We start from the raw sequence: 19,404 nt of genomic DNA on the forward strand, positions 1-19,404 counted from the left end.
AAAGTTGTGTTAGTTTCTGCTGTATAACAAAGTGAATCAGCTATATGTATACATATATCCCCATATCTCCTCCCTCTTGCTTCTCCCTCCCACCCTCCCTATCCCACCCCTCTAGGTGGTCACAAAGCCCCGAGCTGACCTCCCTGTGCTATGTGGCTGCTTCCCACTAGCTATCTATTTTACATTTGGTAGTGTATGTATGTCCATGCCACTCTCTCACTTCGTCCCAGCATACCCTTCCCCCTCCCTGTGTCCTCAAGTCCATTCTCTACATCTGCCTCTTTATTCCTGTCCTGCCCCTAGGTTCTTCAGAACCATTTTTTTTTATTCCATATATATGTGTTAGCATACGATATTTGTTTTTCTCTTTCTGACTTACTTCACTCTGTATTACAGTCTATGGGTCCATCCACATCACTACAAATAACTCAATTTCATTTCTTTCTATGGCTGAGTAATAGTCCATTGTATATATGTGCCACATCTTCTTTATCCATTCAGCTGTCGCTGGACACATAGGTTGCTTCCATGTCCTGGCTATTGTAAATAGAGCTGCAATGAACATTGTGGTACATGACTCTTTTTGAATTATGGTTTTCTCAGGGTATATGCCCAGTAGTGGGATTTCTGGGTTGTATGGTAGTTCTATTTTTAGTTTTCTGAGGAACCTCCATATTGTTCTCCATAGTGGCTCTATGAATTTACATTCCCACCAACAGTGCAAGAGGGTTCCCTTTTCTCCACACCCTCTCCAGCATTTATTGTTTGTAGATTTTTTGATGATGGCCATTCTGACTGGTGTGAGGTGATACCTCATGGTAGCTTTAAATCTTCCATTTTTAAAGTACATTTAAAAATTTTCAACTTTACTTTTTTTTTGTTTCCTGATTATAAGAATAATATATGCTCATGAGGAGAAGTCACCCAATGATTTATACAGAAGTTTTATAATTGTTTCTCATTTTTAAAATGTTTTTAATCTGTTGTATTGAAATGTGTAACGATGTGGTCTCTCTTTTTCTTTCTAGTTACAGGACCATTATCAGAATTGCAAATAGCCTATGTATGCAGAGAAACTTTACAGGTACTATGTTTGCTTATGTAGATAGAAATGCAGTTCTAGTTTCACAGTTGAAAACAATAAAATGGTGATCTGCCCAAAAGAAAAAGAGTAAACCAAATTTTTCTGTTAACCTCTGGTAATTCTGTAAGCCTAGTTATTTCTTTTGTGAATGAGTCTCAGAAATTCATTTAAGTTGATGCTGGTATACACAGTGGTGATGTTTGGTTCTGCTTTGTAGTGCTTAGCCCTCAATTGCTGCAAAGCTGAGGAAAGCCATAGGTGTGAATTGTTTTTCATGAATGAATCACCAGACCTCTCAATTATAACACCTTGTCTAAGCTTTCCCTTCAAGTTTTATGGCAGTAAAAGGAATCCTTTTGCAAAAGACATGAGTTCTTTTACCATTTCTCCCAAAATGAGAGTAAAGTTGCATAACAATAACCCAGAATATTATCTGGAAATCTTTGTTCTGTGTAATATGAATAAGTGCTATCGTTATCAGAATCCTTTTTAGAAGCTTCTAAACATCGTATTAAGTTGAGATTTCTTTACTTCCTTATTTCACATCCTGTGAGAGCTTTTAGTATGTTAAAGTAGGTTATGAATCTTCAATAGGTATATAGAGTATGCAGCATTTCTTCCAATTTATTTTGTTAGTTCCTTGAAAGATTAGTGGTTGAAAAAATTAGCAGTTAATAATTTTGTTCATATACTTTAAGGCATTTAATTTAAGAAGCAAGATTAAGTAGTAGGGACTGTGTTTTTTATTTTGGCAATTCACAACTGATACTTGTTAATTGATGCTTCTATCTCTATATTTCCTAGATTGTGTAATTTGTTTAGAAGTGAAATTGATGTTCTATATGTTATTCTTCCATATATTAGAAATTGGGAATTTGACCTGATTTAAGGGAAAGTTCTAGTCATTTCCAAAAGAGTTGGTTTCCACATGCTTTAAAATTTTATTGTTAGATATATGAAAGTAAACATATATATAAATAATTTATATTTCTGTAATATTTACATAACAAAGAAATTTGCTTTTTTTATATCCATATAAAATAGAAACCTAATCATGCACTCAGAGCAGAAAATTATTGACAGTGTTGTTTATGTTTTAATTTCCAAAGATCACTGCCTCTTTAAGTAATGGAGAGAGTACTGGATGGAGGTAGAAAACAAAACAAAAACTTGTGTTTGCAGTCTGGCCCTGGTATATGACCATGACCTCTCATCTATGGTTGTAGTTCCCCAAGTATAAAATGAGGCTCTAGAAGGGATGACCTCCAAGATATTAGTTCCAATTTAAAAATTCTCTTATGCTGACAAAGTTCCACATCTAATGTCTGTCAACCGGTGAATGGATAAAGAGGCACGGTTTATAAATACAGTGGAGTATTATTCAGCCACAAAAAAGAAAATCCTGTCATTTGTTACAACACAGATGAACCTGGAGGACATTATGCTAAGTGAAATGAGCCAGGCACAGAAAAACAAATATTTGTATGTAGAATCTCAGTTATATGGAAAATCTAAAAAAGTTGAACTCACAGAACAAAATCCTCAACCTCCACCTTAAGAAACTAGAAAAAGGTGATCAAACTAAAGCCAAAGTAAGCAGAGGACGGAAATAATAAAGATCACGGTGGAAATCCGTGAAATAGAAAGCAGAATAATACAAGAAAGATCAATGAAACCAAAATCTCATTCTTTAAGAAAATCAATAAAATTGATAAACCAGATTATCAGGAAAAATAAGAAGAGAAGATGCAAGGTACCAATATTTGGAATGAATGGAGGGACATTATGACAGAATCTACAAATATTAAAAGGATGACAAGGATATTCAGTAGCCAAGGAGTATTATGAACAACTTTATAGCAAAAAAACCTGCAGTTTAGATGAAATGGAAATAGTGTCCTTGAAAGGCACAAACTATCATAGCTCAATTAGAAATCATCTGGATAGTCCTCTATCTATTCCCACAAAGAACAGTCCAAGCCAGATGATGTCATGGATAAATTCTACCAAACATTTAAGGAAGAAATAATGCCAATTCAACACAAACTCTTCTAGAAAATTGAAGAGTAGAGAATACCTCCCAGATCATCTTATGGGTCGGCATTGATCTGAAACCAAAATCAGACTTTACAAAAGAACAAAACTGAACTAATATCCTTCATGAACGTTTAATAGGTACAAAAATTGAAAAGGAAAATACAAGGTTAGCAAAGGTAGTCCAACAATATTTAAAAAGGTAATACATCATAAACAAGTGAGTTTTATCCTAGAAGGCAGTGTTGATTTAACATTCAAAAATCATTTCAAGTAATTGATTATATTAGCAAACAAAAAGAGAAGCAAAACCATGTGATCATCTAAATAGACATACAGAAACGCATTTAGCTAAATCCAAGATTTATTTCTGATAAAAATTCTTAGCATACTGAGAAAAGACAGGAACTAATGCAGCCTGCTAAAGAGCACCTGTGGCAAACTTATGACTAAATCATATTTAATGGTAAAAGACTAGATTCTTTCCCACAAAGATCAGTCAAACAAAGCAAAGATGTCTGCTTTCACCACTTCTTTTTAACATAGTACTAGGAGATTTAGCCAGGACAAAAAGCAAAAGCAATGAAATAAAAGGCATCTAGACTAGAAAGTAAGAATTAAAACTGTCTTTATTCACAGATCACATAACCATCTTCGTAGAAAATGGAATAGAATCTACAAAGTATCTACTAAAACTAGTGAGTGAGACTAGGAAGTTTGCAAGATTCAAGATCAATATACAAAATCAATTGGATTTCCATACACTAGCAACAATCAGAAATTAAAATAAAAAGTACAATTTATAATAACAAAAATATGACATTCTTAGGGATATATATGACAAAGATGCATAAATAACTATATACTAAAAACTATAAAACTGCTTAGAGAAATTAAAGAAGACCTAAGTAAACTGAGAGCTTTGCTATCTGTAGTATTCCTATATTCATGGATCAGAAAGTTCAGTAAAGATATCAGTTCTCCCCAAATTGATGTATAGATTCAATGCAGTTCCAGTCAAAATCAAAGGAAGCTTTTTTTTTTTCCTTCTAGAAATTGACAAGCTGATTCTAAAATTCCTACAGAAACCCAAAGGAACTGGAATAGTCAACAATTGTGAAAAAGAACAAAAAAATTTGAGGGCCAACAGGAGCAATTTCAAGACTTATAAAACTACACTAACAAAGCGTAGTAGTAAGCATTGGCATAAGGGTAGATAAGTAGTTCAGTGGAACAGAATAGAAAGACCAGAAGTAATTCCATGCATATATGGCTACTGATTTTTGACAAAGGAGAAAGGATAGGTTTTTCATTAAATGGTTCTGGAATAATTGAACTTATTATTATAACTTCAGACATGTTAACTTTGAACCATATACAGACACATGAACTTTGAACCACGTTTCATACCATGTGTAAAAATTAACTCAATACTAATCACTTAGATCTAAATGTAAAACCTCAAACTAGAACTTCTAGAAGAAAACATAGAAAATTTTGCAATCTTGAGTTAATAAAAGCCTTTTCGGACATAACATAAAAAGCATGATCCATAAAAGAAAAACTTGGCAAATTTGACTTGGTCAAAATTTAAAACTTCTGCTTTTCAAGACACACTGTTAAGAGAATAAAAAGACAAGCTACAGGCCAGAGGAAGATATTTGCAAAGTATAAATCTGATTAAGGACTTGTATCCAGAGTATATAAAGAACTCTCAAAACTCAATAATAGGAAAACAACCACCAAATAAACAAATGGACAAAAGATTTAAACAGATGCTTCATCAAAGAAGCTGTATAGATGGCAAATAAGGACATGGAAAAGATGCTCAATATCATTAGTTATTAGAAAAGTGTGAATTAAAACTACAGTGAGATACTACTACACACCAGTTAGAATGGCTAAAATTAAAAAGACTGACCTTTGGAAGGTTGGTGAGAATGTGGATTAACTGGAACTCTCGTACACTGCTAGGTTCAGTGTAAAACAGTACAGCTGCTTTGGAAGACAGTTTGGCAGTTGCCTAAAAGTTTAAACTTGTACCACCATCTGATCCAGCCATTATACTCCTAGGTATTTACCCAAGAGGGAAAAATCATACAAATACTTGACATAAATCTTCAAAGCAGGTTTATATATAATAGCCAAAAGCTGGAAACAACCCAGCAACCCAAATGTCTATCAACAGGTGAATAAATAAACAAATTCTGTAATATCTGTACAGTGGAATGCTACTCAATAATAAAAAAGAGTGAAATATTGATAACACATTAACAGGGAATGTCAGATTAATTATTGTGAATGAAAGAAGCCAGATAAAAAGAATATACTGTATGATTCCATTTACATAAAACTCTAGAAAATTTTGGAAGTATTTATAGCAACAAAGTATATCAGTGTTTATGTGTGGGAGGAACTTTTGGGAGTGATGAATATGTTAATTATCTTGATTGTGGTGATGGGTGTTATAGTAAAATATTTCTGATTTTTATCAGAAAATGAATTCAGAAGTCTTAAAATACAGTAAACATTCATTAATAAGAAGAAACACATCTAGGTTTTTTCCCCTCGAATAAAGGACATTCTAGTTTTTCTTATTCAATAAGATCTTTAAGTAGAAATTTAGATGTGAAGTTTGTAGTTTTGCTAATGCATACATTTTTATTTTAAACTTCAGGGTCTTGCCTATTTGCATACTAAAGGCAAAATGCATAGAGATATCAAGGTAAGTTTATTTAACTCAATTTAAACTCAATATGTTTAAGACTCAAAGGCATAGAGAACAGAGCTGTGGTTGCCTAGGGGGAGGGGGGTGGGGGAGGGGAGGACTGAGAGTTTGGGATTAACAGGTGCAAACTATTGTATATAGGATGGATAAACAAAGTTCTACTGTATAGCACAGGGAACTATATTCAATATCCTAAGATAAGCCATAATGGAAAAGAATATTAAAAGAAAGAATGTCTCTATATGTATAACTGAGTCACTCTGCTGTACAGCAGGGATTAGCACAACACTGTAAATCAACTACACTTCAATAAAAGAATAATAATAAAAAATAAATTCAATATGTTTAAATTGATAATTTTATTGAAAGGAATTTTATGATGCTAATTTAATGGTATTTGTATTTGTGTTTTAGGGTGCAAATATTTTATTGACAGATCATGGTGATGTAAAATTAGGTATGTTATTTCAAATTCCTAAAATTTTTTTTCAAAAAATTTTAGTATAATTTTAAATGAGAATAACATTATACAAATTTAATATTCACATGAAGAGCCACAATAATGTTCATCTTTTGACCCAGTAATTTTACTTTATTCAGTTTAAGGAAGTTAATCCTAAAGATAAAAAATCCATATTTGCTAAAGTATTAATCATAACATTATTTATAATAGGGAAAAAATGGAAACATAGGTCTAGCAGTAGAAAAACTTTTAAACTGTGATAAATCAACTTATGGAACATTATTCAGTCATCAAAATTAATAGTTAATAAGAATAAGAGTAAAATCCCCTAATGTGTTAAATGACAAAAATGAACTATGTGAGTCTTTAGTTTTTTATAACCATGTTTAACAGCAATAAAAGAAGTTTATACATAGAAAAAGGAACTTTTAAAAATAGCACCAAAATTCTAACCTGGTTGTGTTAGAATAAAAGCAATCCAGGTGGATTTTTTTTTTCCGACTTAAGGTACTTGTAATGGAAATTTTTTTATTATCTGTGTTCTTAATAAAGTATGTTTTCATTCTAATAAAGTACCAATAAGTTATTTTCTTTCAATGATTATGTTTTGAACTAAGCAAGAAGAGATTTAGGTATTCAATATATATACATTTCTTTAGTATTACTATCTGAATTATTAATAATGGCATCCCTGAGTGTAAAATATAGAAATGGTGGTGGTTTTATTGAAAACCAAAATTTTCTGTTTTGTTTTTTTCCCCACCAGCTGACTTTGGTGTGGCTGCAAAAATAACAGCTACCATTGCCAAGAGAAAATCTTTCATTGGCACCCCTTATTGGTAAGATATTATTATAATTGAATTTTGTGCATTTTTATTTCTTCAAGGTTAGTGATCAGCATTGTTGCTTAGTAATAAAATTCGTGCTTGACTGGAGTCTGGACACTTGCGTGCTCCTTGACACTATCATAGGTCTGATTGGGTTAGGGAATTTTGATACACATTTCCATTGTCCAGCTTTCCCTGTGTTAAAGTGCTAATAATTCCTACTGTCCCTCAGATGCTGTGTTGAGAGGACTCATAGGTAGGAGATTTTCAAAAGAAAATTGTATTACAATCTTTTGTCATTTTATTACCCTTTCTTTGGTATTGCTTGTATTTTAATCTAGGACTTCACTTTCTTGTTAAAACTCATGCATCCTACACTACCATTAGTCCTCACCAGCCACCCTACTTCTAATGCATCCTACCAATTACTAACAAAATAATCTTTCTAAAACACTGCTTTCATTAATGAAGTTAGATAATTGAAATATAATAAAAAGCCTAGTAATAAACCTTAATGTGTAAAATACTGAGTATTATAAAAAGTGACATTTAAAGTTTATGTGAAAGATTGGATTCTTTAATATACAGTGCTTGGAAAATTTATTATTTGGAAAGAATTTTAGAGTAGCTCCATACTTCATACCTAACGCCAAAATAAATTGTAGATGGAACCTCAAAGAGTTATTGATCAGGGATGATATTTATACTAGATTTGATGTGTTCAGTCTTTTTATCTCATTAGCAAATTTTTATATAAAGGTTTTTTGTTTTTTGGGGGGGCTGTGTTGGGTCTTTTTTGCTGTGTGTGGGCTTTCTCTAGTTGTGGTGAGTGGGGGCTACTCATTGCAGTGCGTGGGCTTCTCATTGCTGTGGCTTCTCTTGTTGCGGAGCACAGGCTCTAGGCACACGTGCTTCAGTAGTTGTAGCATGCAGGCTCAGTAGTTGTGGCTCGTGGGCTCTAGAGCACAGGCTCAGTAGTTGTGGCGCATACACTCAGTTGCTTTGCGGCATGTGGGATCTTCCCGGACCAGGGCTCGCACCCTCCCCTGCATTGGCAGGCAGACTCTTAACCACTGCACCATCAGGGAAGCCCTATATAAAGTTTTAAAACTCACATTGCTAATACTTTTTCTTTAAAAATAAAATCCACAAGTTATACAATAAAAATCCTCACTTCGAGTTTCAAAAGTTGTGTATGGAAATAGTTAAATATAAAGATGAAACCAAAAGAACTATCAGTGACTGACTGCTTCAAGGGTCGAGTAAGCCTTTCTTGGCATAAAAGTATAAAACATTGCTAGATTTGTTTGATAGATTTAACTACATGAAAATTTAAGGCTTCTATATGTCTACCAGCTTAAACAAAAGTAAAAGGCAAGTAACAAATCAAGAAAGAAAATATGACAAATTAGGTTTTAATATCGTTAATATGTAAGTTCTTAACAATTCAATAAAAAGAATGTTTCTGCTAATTAGAAGCAGTTATTAAAATATATGAGATCTCAAAAAAATATATATGAGATCTCATAAAATATGAAAATTGTTTCCCCCAGTGATGACCCAAACTGTACATTAAATAAACAATGATATTCTTTTCTATCAAATTAAAAAATATTTGGAATCATGGATAATACCTATGACTATCAATAAATATTTGACAGTGAAAGTGGAAGTTAGTAGAACAGTTTTGAAGGATAATTTGGCAGTAATGTTTTTCAAAAACCTTAAGCAATGTTTATGTTCTTTAGTCTCAATTCTGCTTGTTGTAATTTATCAGAGAGCCATGAATTGATATATGAAAAGCTTTATCACATTTCTTTAATAATGAAAAATTGAGAGAAAGTATGCATATGTAACAGGAATTATAAGGAAATTATGTACAGTCATTCAAGTCAATGGGATAAGTTGCTGATATTAAAAATCATGTTGTAAAAGATGAATGGTCAGTGCATGACTGTTGACAACAGTCCTGGTCAATTTGGCGCTCAGTTAGCCACCACTGATTCTAGTGGGCACAGGAGATGAAATCTGTATGTTTTCTCTGGATTCCAGCTCAACTTCCTTACTCTGTAATCATCTTGTTCCATGGTGATCATTTTCTTCTCTTTAATCCTGTACCCATTATTATGTATGTAGTACTTGCATGTAGCATTTTTGGTATAGGTGTTTTATATCCTTAACCGCACTTAAGTTGAGAGACATTGTGTTATATAAGTTTGTGTAACCTAAGTGCACATAAAAACAACTTCTACCTTGTTGATATTCAACATAAATAAAAAATAATTTAAAAATTATAAACATTCAAAAAATAAACGAGTATTTCCCCTGAGCAATATCACCTATGCTTTTATAACTTCAGATGCCATCATTATACACCATTGACTCCCAAATAGGTAACTCGAATTCAGCTACTCAGTTGACCTTCAGTCTTATATATACTCAACAGTTGTTTGATAATAGCACTACTTCAGTATCCACAAGCATTTTATACTCAAATCAATCTCTTCAGTCAGCCCCTTTCATTCTATGCCCCCTGCCACTGCCTTTGAAAAGTCCTTTATTTTTCCCTTGTGTTTTTCAGATAGTCTTCTAACTCATCTACCTGATTCTGGTTTCACCTCTTCTCACACTATCCTTCATGTTGCCATAAGTTTTATATCATAATTAAATCTTTCATTTTTTACAGTAAAGTCTAAACTTCCTTATATAATCATTCATTATCTAGCCTCTGTCTCTGAGGTTTATTTTCCAAATACGTTCTAAACCCTCTCAAACTGTGAAGAATGACCTTGTTTTATTTTTTTTCATTTTCTGTCCATCACAGACTAATACATTTATAAAATAAACTACTAAAAAATTGATCATTTATCTGGATGAGAATACCTGCTCTCAGTTTCTGCACTTATCACAGACTGATAACAAGCTGTTTATGGCCCTATACCTGTGTGTAGATCATATATTGAGTAGCACTGTCCTATCACCTTTCCAGGTGTTCCGTGCTCTCCTGTCCCCCTGCATTTGTACTTGTTTCCTCTGACTAAAATGTCCCCTTAGCTCCCTGCTAATTCATTCTATAAATCTCTCCTCCTTTGGGAGCTTTTCTCTGACCTTCACAGAGATTTAGGTGTTCTTTTTCTTTTCCCATGTTATAAAACAAGATTCACAAGACAGAAACTAAAGTAAGACAACACAGTTTTTCCTCAGAGCAACAGTATTCAGAGAAGGTTCAAGATTTTTAAATAATAAGTTTTAAAAGAGTGTGTGTATCTGTGTATATATGTGGTCTTATATTAAGTCTTTTCTAGTAAAGTTTCTTCTTTCCTAGTAAATGCCTCTCAGCCTCTTTCCCTCCAAGAAGTCTAGTGAATATAACAAAGAACAGATTTCATATCATTTTTTAAAAATAAAAATGTTATATTAATTGATTCCTTCTAGGATGGCCCCGGAAGTTGCAGCAGTAGAAAAGAATGGTGGCTACAACCAACTCTGTGATATCTGGGCAGTAGGAATAACAGCAATTGAACTTGGAGAACTTCAGCCGCCTATGTTTGATCTTCATCCCATGAGGTGTTCTCAGTATTTACAATTATGCAGTTACTAGTAAGGGCTTCAGGGAGAGTGAAATACTCATAACTTGGGTATTCCAAGCTCATTTTAAAGTATGTTGAAATAGTGAAAGTGTTCTGAGGGACTTAGGGATAATCTCATCTAAAACCTGATCTCTCTTGTATTGCTACTTCTAAGACAACATAGAGTGAATCATCTATACTGTCTGAAGCGTAAAACAAATTTCCTTTAGAAATCATACTAGGTACAGCAGTTATCATTAAAAAAGTCTTTTTAAGTCTTTGTTTATTCGTCTATTAATTAAAAATGGGCTTTTTTGTCCTAAGTGGATCTATAAACAGATGATAGAATGCAAATGAGGTTTTTTTCTATTCTCATTTGATTTTATTTCTTTTTACTTTGTCTAGGGATAAGGAGCAGGTAGATGCTTAGTATAATCATTTATATTTTAGAGTATATTATCTCAGAAAAAAATATTTGAGAGACTGTGAAGGGGTTTTTAATATTTTCAGCCTAGTTTTTTTTTTTTTTTTTTTTTTGCGGTACACGGGCCTCTCACTGTTGTGGCCTCTCCCATTGCGGAGCACAGGCTCCGGACGCGCAGGCTCAGCGGCCATGGCTCACGGGCCCAGCCGCCCCGCATCATGTGGGATCTTCCCGGACCGGGGCACGAACCCACGTCCCCTGCATCGGCAGGCGGACTCTCAACCACTGCGCCACCAGGGAAGCCCAAAGGGGTTTTTAATATTTTGAAGGAAAAAATAAATTGGGCTAAAATTTAAACTTTTAATGTAAATAGTATAAAGTTAAAAAGAAAATCAACAAAATACAGTATTCTCCTAACATATGTTAGACAGCAGGTTACTATATATTACGTAGATAACTCATTCAAAGACTCTTAAGAGCAAAAGATAAATTGTTTATGAGCAAGTACCAGATACTAAAGAAACATGGAAAACGATTTAACCTCACAAGTACCTAAAGATATATAAGTTAAACGATATCTGCTTTTAGCTGAAATGCTGTTAAGTACAGGCCTTTAGGAAAATAATTTAGATGTTATTTGTTATGGGCAGTAAAAATGTTGCACTGATTCCACTATTGGGAAAGTTATACTTAGGAAATAATTCAAGAAAAGAAAAAGCTAAGAATTATTCAGTTAGGGATTACAGGGAAAAATCTAAATGTCCATTCGTTGGTGAATTGTTAAGCAAATTATTTAGCAGTTAAGGGCAGCTAATATATATATAAACCAAAGCAACATGGAAAATTGATTATTAGTGAAAAAAGCAGAACAGAATATTGCCTATTATAATTATAATAAGTTAGTAATTGGTTAATATTTAGATAAAGACTGAAAAGAAAAGCAGAACATTTTAAATAATGTCTTAAGGTGGGAGGAATCAGACGTTTTTTCTTTTAAGGTTTTCCTTTATATATGAATCATTTAATTTTTAAAAAGAGAAAATATCTTTGGTATTTAAAAAAAAAGGCTAAGGCGTTTACTTGGAAATATGGGGTTTTGTAGGAAATACTGAAATAAAACTTCCTTCTTAAATCCTCCATCCGTCTAGCCCCATAGTCCATTAAAAAAATTGGTCAAAGGTAAGTTCATCGAGAAGGAAAGTCCTCTTGTAGGTTGATTTCTGTATCATTCCTAACAAGAGAATGTGGAAAATTATTGTCCAAAAGGGGACAGACTAGGAAGTGGGTATAATTTGCCTATTCACCCAAAATAATTGTAGAGGCTAATCTTTGGTTAAACATACAACCTAATGTTAGAGTAGCATATCATCTCTGTGTGTTACAGAATGATACACAATTATATAGACTTGTGCTTAAGATATAACACTAGTTATATATGTAATGGTATGGTAATAAAAACCTTCTCAAACATTTGGTGCTTCGCCATGTGAATAAGAGCTTGTTGGAAACTTAAAGATCCTTTCTGTAACCAGGAGCAATTTTTCATAGGGTATCCAAAATATAAAATATTAATTTCCATATTCTATACCAGTTATCATGAGTACCTACATATGTAGTAATCTTGCATAAGTTCATTATAGAATATGATTCTGATTATTAAATGTAATAATTAAAGTGTTTTGTATTGCTCTTTAACTGAAATTTTTATTCCAGGGCCCTCTTCTTAATGTCAAAAAGTAATTTTCAGCCTCCGAAACTAAAGGACAAAACAAAATGGTGAGTTATAGAATATATATAGATTTATAGCATTTTATGGCTGAAAGGGACAAAGGTTCAATTCCCTTATTTTATTTTATTTTATTTATTTATTTTTGCGGTACGCGGGCCTCCCACTGTTGCGGCCCCTCCCGCTGCGGAGCACAGGCTCTGGACGCACAGGCTCAGCAGCCATGGCTCACGGGCCCAGCCCCTCCGCAGCATGTGGGATCTTCCCAGACCAGGGCATGAAGCCGTGTCCCCTGCATTGGCAGGCGGACTCTCAACCACTGCACCACCAGGGAAGCCCTCCCTTATTTTAAAAGTGGTGAAACTGAAACCCAGAGGCATTAAACAGTTTCCCTGAAGTTACACATCTAATTTACTTGCAGAGCTATTGCAAGGATCTAGGTTTATTTTCTGGTCAGTGTTCCTTTATAATGTACTTCTCTCATAAAACTCTGAGCATTTTATTAGTTTTTGGCAGCTTGAATAGGAGGTGTGGTGAGGAAGTGATTTGAAATGAATATATTAAGATTTTGGAGATTCATATTTTGCCCTGTATTCCTTTACTCCCATTAATTACATGTTGACTTCCATGAGAAGTAATAGGAGAAGGTTTCCCAGATACAGTGACATTTAAGATCAATCCCTACTGGCTTTTCTCTACTTCTTTCCCTAACATTCAAAAGGTTATTACTTATTTGCATCCTAATCTTTTGTTTCTCGTACAAAGTAAAGCAGTTTGCCTATTATAGTCCGTAAAAGACGTCTTCAATTAAATGGGAAAAACTGAAAATTGTTTTTCTGGTAATGTCTTTCCATACATTTAATAAAAGAAACCGTGGAAATAAAAGTTTCCAAATTCTTAAATTCAGTAATTCTTCATCTAGATTACATGGATCTCTTGGGAGATCTTGGGAAATACATGAGCCCCCAGAATTCTTTATGTGTATTCATTTTTTCTGGGGAGACAGTCCATATCTTATTACCGATTCTAAGAGGCCTGTCCCCAGTACAAGTTCTAAACCACTTTTTTATGATTATTAGCCTGTCTGTATGTACATAGTATTATTTAGGAGCCAGGCCATTCTGGGGATAATGCCAGGAATGAAAGGCAGATCACACTGTGGAAGTAAAGGAGTTTATATCCTTCTGCTAGCTGTATTCCTTTGTATTGACGTGGGTTTCTTCCTATTCGTTATTAGCCTAAGTTCCTAAACAACTGGAACTGGAGGACTTTGTGGCAGGAATGACTGAATATTCATTCAGGAATGAATGACTGTTAGCTAAAACAGCTGCGTTCGTAGTCAGGTTCCAGAACAGTCATTACCATTGGAGTACCTTTGCCAATCTCAGGTGCCTTCTCACTCCGTGATATGTGTGCCACAAGCTACCAAACGTGATGTAGTGATTTGATTTCTCTGAAGAGAACTGCTGTGTCGTTGCTGTCATTGGTAATGATTAAGGTTATTCTCTTTGGTTCTTGCCCAGTCCCTTCTCCAGTGGAATCTCAGCAGTACCTCTCTTTGCCTTTAGTTCATAATCAAAATATGATTTCCTTAATTAATTAATTAATTTTTTGGCCGCTCAGCTTGCGGGATCTTTGTTTCCCGACCAGGGATCAAACCCAGGCCCACGGCAGTGAAAGTGCCAAGTCCTAACCACTGGACCGCCAGGGAATTCCCAGATTCCTTTAATTTGTATCTTCTTCCTTTCCCCATTTCATCAATACAGGTAGCAGGAAAACTCATCTGTTTACAAAGATCGCTCCCTCTTCTTTGACCATGTTCCTGAGAAATTCAGTGACTTTTTAAGGGTTTAAACAGTCTCTTACATTACTCACCCTACCTCATGCCACCCAACAATTTGGATATAACAAAACATTTACATACTGTATAAATTAGGCAATGAGAAAAGGTCATTTTGACTCCTAAGTCGTACCTAAAACACAAGGTTATAAACCTTAGAGATGACACACCTACCCATTTCTAGTTTTTAGTGTATGTTTTAGAGATTATATATCAGTGTTCTGTTAACTTATTGCATTTTACTTAAGAGATGAAGCTGGTATATTCTCCAAGGAATATACTGTGCTTTGGGTTTAGTTTTTTGGCTTATATAGAGCTAAGAGGCCAAAGGAAAAAATCATGTGTTTCAGTCTTTCTAACTGCTTGTAAGTTAATTTTATTTAGTAACACCAAAGAACTAATATTAGTGAAATATTTTTGTACATGTCTCTTTTTATTTGAAGGTCATCAACATTCCATAATTTTGTCAAAATAGCACTAACCAAAAACCCCAAAAAAAGACCAACCGCTGAAAGACTTCTGACTGTAAGTCATTGAATTTATAGGAGTATTTTCTGTAGTCATGCAGTAATTAGACATATCACTGGAACAATAGTATTTAGATTTTTAATATAAAAATGTTAGTGATCTCTTACAGCAGGGGTCAGCAAACATTCTGTAATGAGCCAAATAGTATATATTTTAGGCTTTGTGGGCTATACAGTCTCTGCTGCATCTCCTCAGTTTGCCGTGGTAGCACAAAAGCATCCATAGACAGTATACATGAAAGGTATGGCTTTAACACCCAATAAAACTTTATTTACAGAAGGAGGCAGTGCACCAAATTCTGCCCATGGACGGTAGTTTGCCAACCCCTGCCTTGGAGAAAACTCTTAAAAATGTTGCTTTCATCTAAAATTAATTGCTTTAACCACATAGCACGGGGAGATCAGCTCGGTGCTTTGTGTCCACGTAGAGGGGTGGGATAGGGAGGGTGGGAGGGAGATGCAAGAGGGAGGAGATATGGGAATATATGTATATGTATAGCAGAATCACTTTGTTGTACAGCAGAATCTAACACACCATTGTAAAACAATTTACTCTAATAAAGATGTTTAAAAAATAAATACATAAAATTAATTGCTTTTCTTGGCTTCTTATGTAAATTTATAGAATGCCCTTATGTGGGCATGTCTTTATAAAATACTTTTATATTAGAAAAAGTTGATGATTATAACAATCTAAGAAAACTTTATTTAAATATTATAAAATTTAATTATGTATCTTACTACATTAACATAATTTTATTGAATTAAATATATGCAAATATAGATGCTTTTTTCTTATTGTGATATGGACTGTACCTCAGTATTCATTTGCATATTATTATAATGACATGCATTAAAAATGTCATTGTTATAGCCAAGGTTGTAATTTGACAACCTAACATGGATTGGTTAACTTTAAATAGAGAAATTATTCATGTTATAAATTTACCTCACAATGGTTCTTTAGCTTTATAATATATAATTATGAATTCTCTGATTAATATTTTTACTAATACATTCTCTAGTTTATTTGCATTAGTAGGCTTCCATATGCTTGTCTCTGATAGTTACTGAATGGAAAAGAACAAATAGCAATTTCTATGAGCCATAGATATAAAAGCATACTCATGAAGTTTTGTTTTGTTTTGTTTTTACTTAGCATACATTTGTAGGACAGCCAGGTCTCTCTAGGGCCCTAGCAGTTGAACTGTTGGACAAAGTGAATAATCCAGACAACCATGCACATTACACCGAAGGAGATGATGATGACTTTGAGGTAAGGAATGCTTGCAGTCTAATATTTGAAAACACATGTTTAATGTAGCCTTAGACTTTGTTTTTTAATTCACTCTTTTAAGTTAGTTGAAATAGATTTAGTAACAAAGATTAATTAGCAGTGTAAACTACACTTGTCCTGCTCATAATTACCAATTGATACTTTTCTTAATCCTAGTTTTGGGAAGGAACTAGGATTACTGTTCTTCTTAGCATTATAACATTTTGTTTTCTTAGTTGGTTTGCTTAAAGTTATTAAGAGGTATCTACAATTAGAATCACATCTGTGCCTTTTTCCTCCCAAAATCCACAAGTGTTTCCTCCCTAGACCTCAGCTTCTGTAGTGAGAGTTTGATCTTTTCCAAGACAATACAGGTTTTAGGAGCATTGCTTTGCACTAGGAGAACACAAGTTTAGCCAGAGCACATGTACATATTATTTTTCACAAAAGAGACTCCTTAGAAATCCATGTGGTCATTTTTTTTTAGTTTCTCTGTTACACAGATCATTAACAGAATACAAATCATTTTTTAAATTAAGCTGAGGTTCCCATAGAAAAAGCTATATTTTCTAATACTTATTCAAAACTATTATTTCTTATGTAATTACATATAGAGCTATTCATAACTATGCTTGTCTTCTCTGAAAATATGTAGAATTATTTTGAATATATTTAACAACACGACTTGTAAATCAGGAATGAGGGACTTCCTGCCCATTTTTGGATACCTGTTTATGCCTCTCTATATATAGCATAAATGTATTTTTTCACTGGTATCTCTTTCTCTCTTTTATGATTCCTTTTTATTTCTGTCTCTTCATTTCTCTTTATGCCTTTATATCCCTTTATACCTCTGTCTTCTTCTGGTAAGACTATAGGACTAAACTTTATGTGTTATTATTTATTGAAGGAAATTTTCTACTTCAGGTACTTAAGTTTCAAATTATATCGTATAAGTATCATGATAACTATTAACATTCATTGGGTAGTCTTCATGTACCAAGTGTTAGGCTAAATAATTTCCATGTTAACTCATCTAATACTCAAAATGGTCCTTGGCAATATGTACTATTACTATCCCCATTTTACAAATAAGAAATGAAGGAGAAAGAATAGAAGTAATTTCATTTGCCCGAGATCATATGCCTAGCAACTAGTGGAACCAGGATTTGGATCCAGGCAAACTGACTTTAGAACCTACTCTTAGTTAATATACCATCATTTCTATATATATACTTAATAGAAATTGTCATTAAACAGTCTTTACAAACTAATCATTGTCTAGTATATAACATAGTCTTGTCATGTCGTAAGGTACCCAGTGAATATTTTATTGAATGTTAAGTGAACTTTAATTGAAAATATTAAATAAACCAGCCATACATAGATTTCTTTTTACTTAAACCATCATTTGCAGACTTGTAATAATAAGATTTTAATCTCTTAAAAACTCAAAATTGTTCAAATTGTTTTAGTTTAAATGAAGCATTAGATATTACTTGATTCCTCAATTAGTGTTTCACTGGTTATGTAAATAACCAAACTCCTCTTTCATTCCCCACACAATTTTGCCAGGCTTCCTAAATCCACTCTTACATTTGGAATTCTCTATTTCTGTTTAATGATATCACCATAATTTTTAGTCCTTGAAATGCAAAACCTTGTTCCAGGCAGTTGGAGACACAATAATGGGTGAGATTGACATGATCCCAATCTTCAAAGAACTTACAGAATGGTCTCAAAGGAAACTTAGAAATACCAACAAATAATTTACAAGTGTGATAACTGTTACAAAAAGGGAAAGACAGGGTGCTATGCAGGCATATTTTAGGGACAGGAAAGGACTCACTGTAGAAACAATATGTAAGATGAAAGCCTGAAGGATAAATAGTAATTAAAAGAAAAGACCAGTCAGAAGTGTTCTGAGCAAAAGGAAGAATAGCATGTTTGAAAGCCCTAGTGATAAGAGAGAGTGTGGTATACTTGAGGAATTAAAGAAAAGTAAGTCTGTTAGAGCAGAAAACAAGGAAGGAATTTGGTGGGAGATTAGGTCACAAAGCTAGACATTTCAAATGAAAAAAAATGGGGGCTTTAAGGGCAGTAGAAACCATTAAAGGGTAAGGGAGTGATGTAATCAGATGTGCATTTTTTTTCTTTAAAGATCTCTGACTTCAGAGTAGTGTTTTCATTCCTAAAGTCCTCTTAAGAGACTGTTGAAGTTATCCAGGATATAGATACTGATGTTTTGTAATAGGATGGTAGGGAAAAGATGGAAAAAGTGAACTAATTAAAGAATTATATGAGAGAGTTGGTGATTGGATGTAGAAATGAGGGAGGGGCATGATAAAAGGGTTGCTCCCAGATTTTGACTTGAACAGCTGGGTGGATATAAAAGTGCCACTTGTTGAGATAGAAATACTAAAGATCAGATTTGGGAAGAAAGGTGAGTTCAGTTTTGTATATGGTGATTTTAATGTTGCACCAGATTTCCAAATGGAGAAGTCTTATTAGGAGTTAGATATGTGGTTATAGCTTGGGGAGAAAAGTTTGGACTAGAGATATAAATTTGAGAGTTATTAGATATAATGGTTGTAGTTGATACCTTAAAGAGTAAATGTGATCATCCAAGGGAAGCATGTAGAATGAGAAGAAGGCCTAGGACAGCTTTTGGGGGAAATTCCTCCCCAAAATTAAAAAATCTGGTACCCAAAGAGGAATGGCAAAGGATTAATAAAGAACATTAAAAGACAGTAGGAAAGTTTCAACAAGAATACTGCCTAGAAGTTACATTAAAGAAATCTTTGGATTTAGGTGTTGGTGTTTGATTACTTTAAAGGGATAATTTAGGGACTTCCCTGGTGGTCCAGTGATTAAGAATCCACCTTCCAATGTGGGAGACATGGGTT

General features: G+C 33.7%; 1 protein-coding gene across 1 annotated transcript in view; it reads left to right on the forward strand.

The window, feature by feature from the left end:
• MAP4K5 (mitogen-activated protein kinase kinase kinase kinase 5) overlaps window positions 1-19,404 on the forward strand; it is a 139,194-nt gene that overhangs the window by 59,543 nt on the left and 60,247 nt on the right. Inside the window, exons 6-13 of the mRNA XM_079914284.1 lie at window positions 1,029-1,084; window positions 5,796-5,843; window positions 6,261-6,303; window positions 7,076-7,148; window positions 10,572-10,703; window positions 12,843-12,905; window positions 15,139-15,220; window positions 16,382-16,498. Of these exons, the coding sequence (XP_079770410.1) occupies window positions 1,029-1,084; window positions 5,796-5,843; window positions 6,261-6,303; window positions 7,076-7,148; window positions 10,572-10,703; window positions 12,843-12,905; window positions 15,139-15,220; window positions 16,382-16,498 (614 nt within the window). The remainder of the gene's footprint in view (window positions 1-1,028; window positions 1,085-5,795; window positions 5,844-6,260; window positions 6,304-7,075; window positions 7,149-10,571; window positions 10,704-12,842; window positions 12,906-15,138; window positions 15,221-16,381; window positions 16,499-19,404) is intronic.

Source organism: Stenella coeruleoalba (genome assembly GCF_951394435.1).
Source record: "Stenella coeruleoalba genome assembly, chromosome: 2".
NCBI lineage: Eukaryota > Metazoa > Chordata > Mammalia > Artiodactyla > Delphinidae > Stenella > Stenella coeruleoalba.